Here is an 8,781-nt window from a genome sequence, read left to right on the forward strand (position 1 = left end):
TATACCATATAATATACTTTTTGCATTATAACAACTGCCCTTAACCTTGGTTGCATCTTTCTTCTTCTCATCATAGTCAAACACACGGCTCACTTGCTAGTTAATTGTTTAAATAGACTACTTTTGTATGGTTTAAGCACATATTTGAAACGATAATAATTTTAAAGTTTTATAAAAAAAATATATAAAAATTTAAGGACAAAACTATGTGTTTGGCCGTGGACCATTAATTCATTAATTTCATCTCTCTCGAGCATTAGCATAGAGGATTAGCATATATTTTATAATATCTTTTGGCTCAACACTTTCTAGTGGGAAACATAATCGCAAGTCAGATGGATGCAACAGTTTTGTCAACTCAACCACCAATCCATAACCCCACTGCCTGAAAAAAAATCAAAAAAATCAACCCCTCCTCTGACCTTTATGTCTTGTCTCCAAGAAATAGAGGGTTCCAGCAGCCACCTCCAAATGTTATTATTTTGTCTTTGACTTAGCATACATGGTGACAAATTAAGAAAAATATTTAATTAATTCTCTAGTAAGCATAAAAATTTAAAAATTAGAAAAACATTCTTAGTTATAAGAAATAAAATTATGTTTATATATTCTAAAATAAATTACACATCCTCTTATTTATAGATTTGAAGTTTTGAGATGAAAGAATTTTAATAAAAAAATAAAACTAAATAAGAATAACATAAGAATCCTAAATACTCTGGAATGCAGAATATATTAATTAGAAAATAATAATTAAATATTTCTAAACTTAATAGAATAAGTTCTAAAATGATGAAATAAAAATTATTAAAATAAAATAAAAGAAGGGATGCCGTGCGTCGTATTTTTTCTTTGTTTAAAATAAAATAAAGACTTTTTCGTTTCATGAAATTTTTGTTAGTGGAATTTTTATAAAAAAATATTTGGAAACTGATTAATTTTGTTCAATACTTTTTAAATGATCTAATTCAAAAGTAAATTTGAGCCAAAAAAAAATTCAGGAGACTAAACTGACAAAAATATAAAATTTAAGGGCCGATTTGATGTTTTCCAAAATACTCTTGTAAAAAATAATTTTAATTATAAAAAGGGTTGTGATTGTTATTTTGTTATTTTTGTTGCTTCTATTTTAACTTCTTTCCACGACATGTAACCTCCCTTATTTTAAAAATAATTAGTTTATGAATTTTAAGATGATTTATTGAGTTATGTATGATTTTGAGGAAATTAATAAATTATTGAATCAACGATAAGAAATGTCTTGGACTTGGATGTCCAAGGAATAGGGTATGAGATTAGTGAACATCACGAGATGAGGCTAATGATGCTGAAACAGTCCAACAGAAAATAAATAATTTGTGTATAAGTCTGAATGGATGTTGGTACTGAATGGTCATAGGGGGCCTCCGAGAAGCTGAGGGAACCCTAAGGGTGGTCCGATTTTTTCAGTGAGGCAACCCTAAAATATTTTCGGGTGGAATAAAGATCCCGTGTAGGCGCACGGACAAAATTGACCTTTATCGAGTAAATCTTGAATTATTAATTTTAGAATTTCGATATTTTAATCTAAATAAAATTAATATTGAGCATATAATTGTAATGTAAAAAGTTAAAGTGAGAGTATGAATATAATTTATGAATTTATATGCAATTTTTATTATATAATAAATTATATGTGCGCGTGTGCAGTGAAATATATGGTATATGAGTGTGCAAGTAAACTTTATAATATGTATATGTATGCATGGCCAAGTCTATGGGTGAATTCAGTGGATTTACTTAAAGAGTATTATATAATATACTATATAATGTAAATACTCTTTGAACTTGACAAGAAAATGAACGATGGACTACCAAATAATGCTTGGGAAATTGAAAGAATAAAATGATGATGTTTTGCAAAGACATAATTAGCCTTGTGTCTTGTGAGGATAAAATAGTGGATGAGACCATAGATTTGGATGTAAAAACAACGGGCAGTTGAGGTTATAAATAGATGGGCATGGGAGTTAAATGGAAGACATGAAGTAAGGGGAGCAGGAGAGGTGACTGAGAACTTGGAAATGAATTTTCGGCAGTGAGGTATATTAATTTCAAAACTAATTTATAGTTAAGCTAGTTAACTTGATAAGCTAGTTAGTTAGTAAATTAATATAGTAAAATAATTTAGTGGTATTTATGGGAGGATTTTAGTAGAATGGTTGTTATGAATTTATTTAATTAATTTTGTTATACATATAGGGATTTTGAGTGCATCAACGGTACAAACTATCAGGCGGCACGTATCTCAAAGTAAGGGTTTAATATGCTCTATGTGTAAATTACTTTTGCCATGACTTGCATAAGATGTTGAGGGAGTGCCTAAGCATGAGGCTATGGATTTCTGACCGTGTGGGTCTCGAGATAAGGTCTTGGAGAAAACCACTAGAAGCCACCTAGAGCCTAAGATAGGTGCGGTGGACAGGTTTGCATGCATATAACACTTCATATTTATCTATGATGTCATGCTAAATAATTTACTGCATTGCATATTATCTTCACTGAGTCTCAGGACTCACCCCTTTATTCCCTCTAACCACACAAATAGCTCGGGGCCTAATAAGGGAAATGCAATGTGTGCCGAAGATCAGCTGAATGATGAAAGTGGAAACCCATGATGGGAATGCGGCCTAGTAACTTGTGTCTGTCATGTAATTGTTTTGTGGTTGTATTGAACACTGTTGGACTTGATACTTTTATTGAGTACTTTGTGTAAGTAAATTATATTATATCCTAATTGTAGTTTATTAATCTGCTTTTAAGGCTCGGGTCAAATTCGAGACACGAGTGTCCTTTCGCTATGAATGAATCTTAGACCTCGAGTTCTCGATAACCGGAGGCGGTGAAGCCTGAACCCCACCCAAGATGCCTACCTTATTTTTATTTCTCCTATTGTTAGGGCATAGACCGCCTCTAAAGTGGGACTTATTGGTATAATTTTGGATTACGGTAACACCCGGTAATAGGGACGGCGCGTCACACAACACAAGGTCTAAATTCCTTTATTTTTTTGGATAAATAAATTTTATTTTCATAAAAAATATTATTTTTTCAATTTAGGAATTGTGTTAGGAGAGATCAAAACAAAATTTCTAGATTTTAGAGGGTCAAGACGAAATTTGTTTTTCAAATATATATAATAAAAATATCAATTTATTTTCTTGGTAGAAAAATGTGATGTAGATATATATTTTAAGAAATATTTATTAATCGCTTAAAATCTAGTAAATATACTAGTTTGTATCAAGTAGTATAATGGATATGAGTTCAAATATCCATTTAACTATTGAAATTATAGAATTACCTATTTAAGATAAATCTATTAAATATTAATAATTTGATTAAAATAATTAATTAAAATAATAAAAAATTAATATAGATAAAATAAATCAATAAAATTTAATAACTAAGACACATATATAAACCTAGTTACGCATTGTAAATTATAGATTTTATGCGAATAAATTAATAAATTTAATATATCACAGCAAAATCTCCTGATGCATTTGTTATCTATTTCTAGATTATGACGAATCTATTCCCATTTAATAACTCATTATATATCTATGAAAGTTTAATTAAATGAAAATGCATTATAACATTCAAGTAATAAAAAAACGCATTATGATATTTTCGTTATTTTATAATATTCAAGTAAGATAGCTTTAAAACGAGTATTTGTAATTTGACATGAATCTATATATATATTATAATAAAACAACCGTCAAATTTTTTTCCCCCCATTTCCAGTTACTATTTTGATATTTTATTATGTTTTTTTAATTTTTTTTGCTTACCCAAAATAGAATTTTTATAGGTCATTAATTAAGTCTTAGAAATATAGTTCTTGGAACATATAAATGGTTTTTTTTATAATTAAATAGTGTTTGGAGAATGTGTAATCATGCTGGTATATGAAGAGCCAAGATAAATATTATTAATTTTTAAATATTAGCATCAAATTTTAATTGAAATAAATTACAAAAAAATGAGACTTTTTTAAATCGGGAGAAATCTTGAAATATTAGGTAATACTGTTGAATACCGACTGTTAAGTAAATTTTTTATTTTATTTTTATTTATATATAGTTTAATTAATTTAAATTTATTTTTTTATACTTTTAAATGTTATAATTTTATATATAAATTAAATGTTATAATTTTATTTTTTAACTTTATTTTTTTTTTTTGTTGCTTTTTAAAAAATGTGACATGTCTTAAATGTGATAATTAATTGTTAGGATAAATATGTAAAGTCATGTATGGATAATCAATTTTAAAATTTTGATTATTATTATTTATATAATTAATTAATTATTTAAATTGTCTTTATTTTATATATAGTTTAATTATTTTAAATTTATTTTTTTATAATTTTAAATGTTATAATTTTATATATAAGCTAAATGTTATAATGTTATTTTTTAACTTTATTTTTGTTTGTTGCTTTCTTAAAAATGTTACATGTCTTAAATGTGATAATTGATTGTGAGGAGAAATATGTAAAGTCATGTATGTATAATTAATTTTGAAAAATTGATTATTATTATTTATATAATTAATTATTTAAATTATCTTTATTTTATATAGTTTAATTAATTTAAATTTAATTAAATTATAATTTTAAATGTTATAATTTTATATATAACTTAAATGTTATAATTTTATTTTTTAACTTTATTTTTTTTATTACTTTCTTAAAAATTTGATCTGTCTTAAATATGATAATTGATTGTGAGAAGAAATATGTAAAGTCATGTATAGATAATTAATTTTAAAAATTTGATTATTATCATTTATATAATTAATTGATTATTTAAATTATTCTTATTTTATATATAGTTTAATTAATTTAAATTTATTTTTTAAATTTTTAAATGTTATAATTTTATATATAATTTAAATATTATAATTTTATTTTTTTAATTTTTTTTTTTGTTACTTTCTTAAAAATTTGACCTGTCTTAAATGTGGTAATTGATTACGAGGAGAAATATGTAAAGTCATGGATAATCAATTTTGAAAATTTGATTATTATCATTTATATAATTAATTGATTATTTAAATTATCTTTATTTTATATATAGTTTAATTAATTTAAATTATTTTTCTTATAATTTTAAATATTATAATTTTATATATAACTTAAATGTTATAATTTTATTTTTAATTTTTTTTTTTACTTCCTTAAAAATTTGATATGTCTTAAATGTGATAATTAATTGTTAGGAGAAATATGTAAAGTATGTATGGATAATCAATTTTGAAAATTTGATTATTATTATTTTATATAATTAATTGATTATTTAAATTATCTTTATTTCACATACAATTTAATTAATTTAAATTTATTTTTTATAATTTTAAATGTCATAATTTTATTTTTCAACTTAATTGATTATTATCATTTATTTAATTCTCCTTTTTTCCATGAGTCTACACTGAAGATGTGTTATATGTTGGACTTGGAGAAATTAAATGCAAATTAAATTTATGTTTTGAAAATTATGTTAAGTGAGTAAGATTCAAATTGTGTGGCAAAACGTGGGAAAAAAGAGAAATAATGGTGGCATGTGATTTGATAAATTGAGAGAAATAGGAGAATTTGAATGAAGAGAAATTAATAAAAGAAAGTAAATATCTATCTCTCTTCTTTCTCTCCATTCCCGTTCAACCCTTCCATTTCTTCTCTTTTTCTTTCTCGATTATTCTTCTCAAATTTTCTCTTCTTCTTTACTTTTCTTTAGTAAATTTTAACCGTATTTTTTTACCCAGTTTGGTCTTCTGGTGTAACATAGCACCATTATTCTGTCAAGTGAGTGATGTGAATGCAACTAAAAAAAATTAGGCCTTGAGGGTTCGTGTGGTATGCACATATGAGACAAATACACGTAAAAATCCCCCTAAAAAAAGTCTACCCTTGAATGCATATTTCAAAATAAAGAGATTGGTTATCGTTTATTTTTTTTTTTTCCTGTTATTGTGTAATTTTTTTATTTTTTCCGCATTGCTTATTGTATTATATGTTAATTTAAGTTTATTTTTACATGATTTCGGGATAGAGTTATGTGTTTTTAATTGTTTGTCTACCCTTAAATGCATATAAGGAAATATTTCAAAATTTATAATCTTTTTGTTGTATTTTCATGATTGTAACATGGTTATTTTATTTATTTTTTACTTTTTTATTGTGATTTTCATTTATTGTAACTATTAAATTATATAATTTTTACTTTAATTTTTTTTTTTTTTTTTACGATATCCATTCATCCATGCATCGCATGGGTGATCCGCTAGTTAAATAATATATAAAAAAGAATGATAATAAATCGAGTTTAAACAATTTATTTCTGTATTTTTTCCTTTTTTATTTAAAGATCAACTTAATTCCCTACTCTCAAACTTTCTGAAGTTATAATTTGAAGTTTCTAGAGTTGATTTGCACTTTCAATAAGTCCTCTTTCATGCCAAGGTTGATTTGAACATTCAAGGAGTCTTCTTCCACGCTGAGTTGGTTCCATTGAAAGGAAATGAATATACAATGAGATATCCTTAATTATAACAAAAATGTACTTCTATACAAGTCTCATTGAATTTTTTTTTTAATTAAAATCCGAGATAATTATAGCTCAAACCTCAAGGATAAAGACCCATGGTAATGTGATTTGAATATAGCATTTTGACACTGTACCCAAATAACATTTTTGAAAAATCTATTTTAAAGTAGTGAGTGCAAGAAATAGTGATAAGAGTGTTCATATTTTGATTTAGATCGAAAAATCGGATTGGATCGAACCATAAAACCTAGTCTAGTTCAAGATCGAATGAGTTTGGTCAAGTTTTTAGTTGGATATTGACTTTTGAAGTGAAGGTCAAATAAATTAGTATGTATGTTGTGTATATATATAGTAATTTATAGGTCTGTATATACAATATATTGCATATATGATATACTATTGTATGTGTACATATAAATTTAATAAGATAGGATTACACTGAATTAGTTGGATCAAATATGGTGTCACCCTTATTGTCTTGGGTTCAAATTTTCTGTCAATTTCAATTCTTACCATCTAAGATCAGTCAAGCCAAGCCCTCTCAGGTGATAGGGTTGGCAAGATGGTTTGATTGGATGGGCTTTCATCTAGGGTAAGAGCAACATCACTTTTATGTCCAAAGCCCAAATTCAATACTGTTTCCACTTTCACTAATTGGGCTCCCAACTCAAATGCCCTTTACTCCAATCGGGCCAGATCTAATCCTCAGTCACTCATTAAAAGTGATTAACTAAAGGGTAATCATAAAAATAAATTAATTTTTTTTCGTGAATTTATAATTTTAATCAGTTCTTTCAACAAAACGAACTCATGTAAAATGGTTGTTAATTGCTGAAGCTTCCTCTCTAAGTAGACCACGTAACCATTATTCAAATCTTGTAAAATTGCCCATTAGTTGGACGCGATCACCCATCTTAGTATTATATCTATGTTTAAGTCAGTAGCAACAGTGGGGGGGTGGGGGTGGGGGGTTCCTCTAATTCACAATTTTGAGGTTAATTTACAGAGACGAGGGAGAGATGAGGGCCATGAATGGCTTCAGATCACTAGCAAGTGGGAAGAAGAAACAAAATGGGAAAGACAGGGACATAAAGAGAAGGAAGCAAAATTAATGGAACTGGAAAGGAAGAAGAAGATGTGGAGTTCATCATCATCAGATACTTTGAGTCTGGGAAGAAGACAAAAGCTCCTCCAAGTAATCAGCCCCCAAATCCTCCAAAACCATCACAAATTCCGGCTTCACCTCCTCCACTCTGCTCCGTTTGCTGGCTGGCCGCTTCCCCATGGAGTGTCTCTTCTTAAGCGCCACCACCGGCGACGCACCCTCCTCGCACCCGCACTCCATCCCCCTCAGCGACTCCACTACCCTCTCCGCCGGAAAATTGAGCACCGCCCTAGTCCCCCGCATAGCGAACGCCGCCTGGTCGTACGCCATCGCCGCCTCCTCCGCGCTGTCGAAGGTCCCCAGCCACACCCGCATGCCGTTCCTCGTCGAGTCCCTTATCTCCGCCGCGAACTTCCCCCACGGCCTCCGCCGGACTCCCCTGTACGATTCCTTCTTCTCCTTCTTCTTCCCCTGCTCGAATTCTTCTTCTTCTCCGTTCGGCCTGGAGTTCACCTCCTCTTCTTTGTTGCCGCCCCCATTCATTCCTCCGGTGAACGAATTATTGCTCTCCGACGAAGCTCCCTCCGCCAGAACGCCGAACAGCAGCATCTCCTCGGAGTCGTTGACGTCAAACGGCAGTGAACCGTGGATCCAGAAAGAATCCATGGAGTTTGTTTCTCTCTTCACTTCTTGTTCTTATTAAAATCCCCGAAATCAAAATTGCAGACTCTGGAGTCTGGGCAGTGTTTTTCACGAGCTCCGATGGGGATTTATAATGCGGGGAACCAATCGAGGGGGGAGCCAAAAAGGGCACTGACAGGGAAGGTTTTCGGGCAAAGAGGATGTCTCTGGATTTTAAATTTAATTCTGATTCATGTGACAATTTTGGGGAAATAAAGATTGGGTTTTTAGGCCACGTGACCAAAATGACGTGTGGCGGCGGGTTTTGCTGCGATGACGACGTCACCAAGCCCCCTCTCATTGGCCACTCCCTCGGTTCATCGCATTGGGTCATTAATTTCCTCAAACAGACAAAGCCTTCGTCTTCGTCTCCCCCTCTCTCTTTCAACTGTGGATACA

At 29.5% G+C, this 8,781-nt stretch overlaps 1 protein-coding gene across 1 annotated transcript; it reads right to left on the reverse strand.

Moving 5' to 3' along the window:
- Positions 1–7,472: 7,472 nt before the first annotated feature.
- On the reverse strand, positions 7,473–8,514 carry LOC127786575 (ethylene-response factor C3-like). The gene has a single exon (XM_052314066.1). The coding sequence runs from the start codon at positions 8,365–8,367 to the stop codon at positions 7,750–7,752; it is 618 nt and encodes a 205-aa protein (XP_052170026.1). The 5' UTR covers positions 8,368–8,514; the 3' UTR covers positions 7,473–7,749.
- Between the last annotated feature and the right edge of the window lie 267 nt (positions 8,515–8,781).

The sequence above is a fragment of the Diospyros lotus genome, chromosome 12, assembly GCF_014633365.1.
Source record: "Diospyros lotus cultivar Yz01 chromosome 12, ASM1463336v1, whole genome shotgun sequence".
Lineage (NCBI taxonomy): Eukaryota > Viridiplantae > Streptophyta > Magnoliopsida > Ericales > Ebenaceae > Diospyros > Diospyros lotus.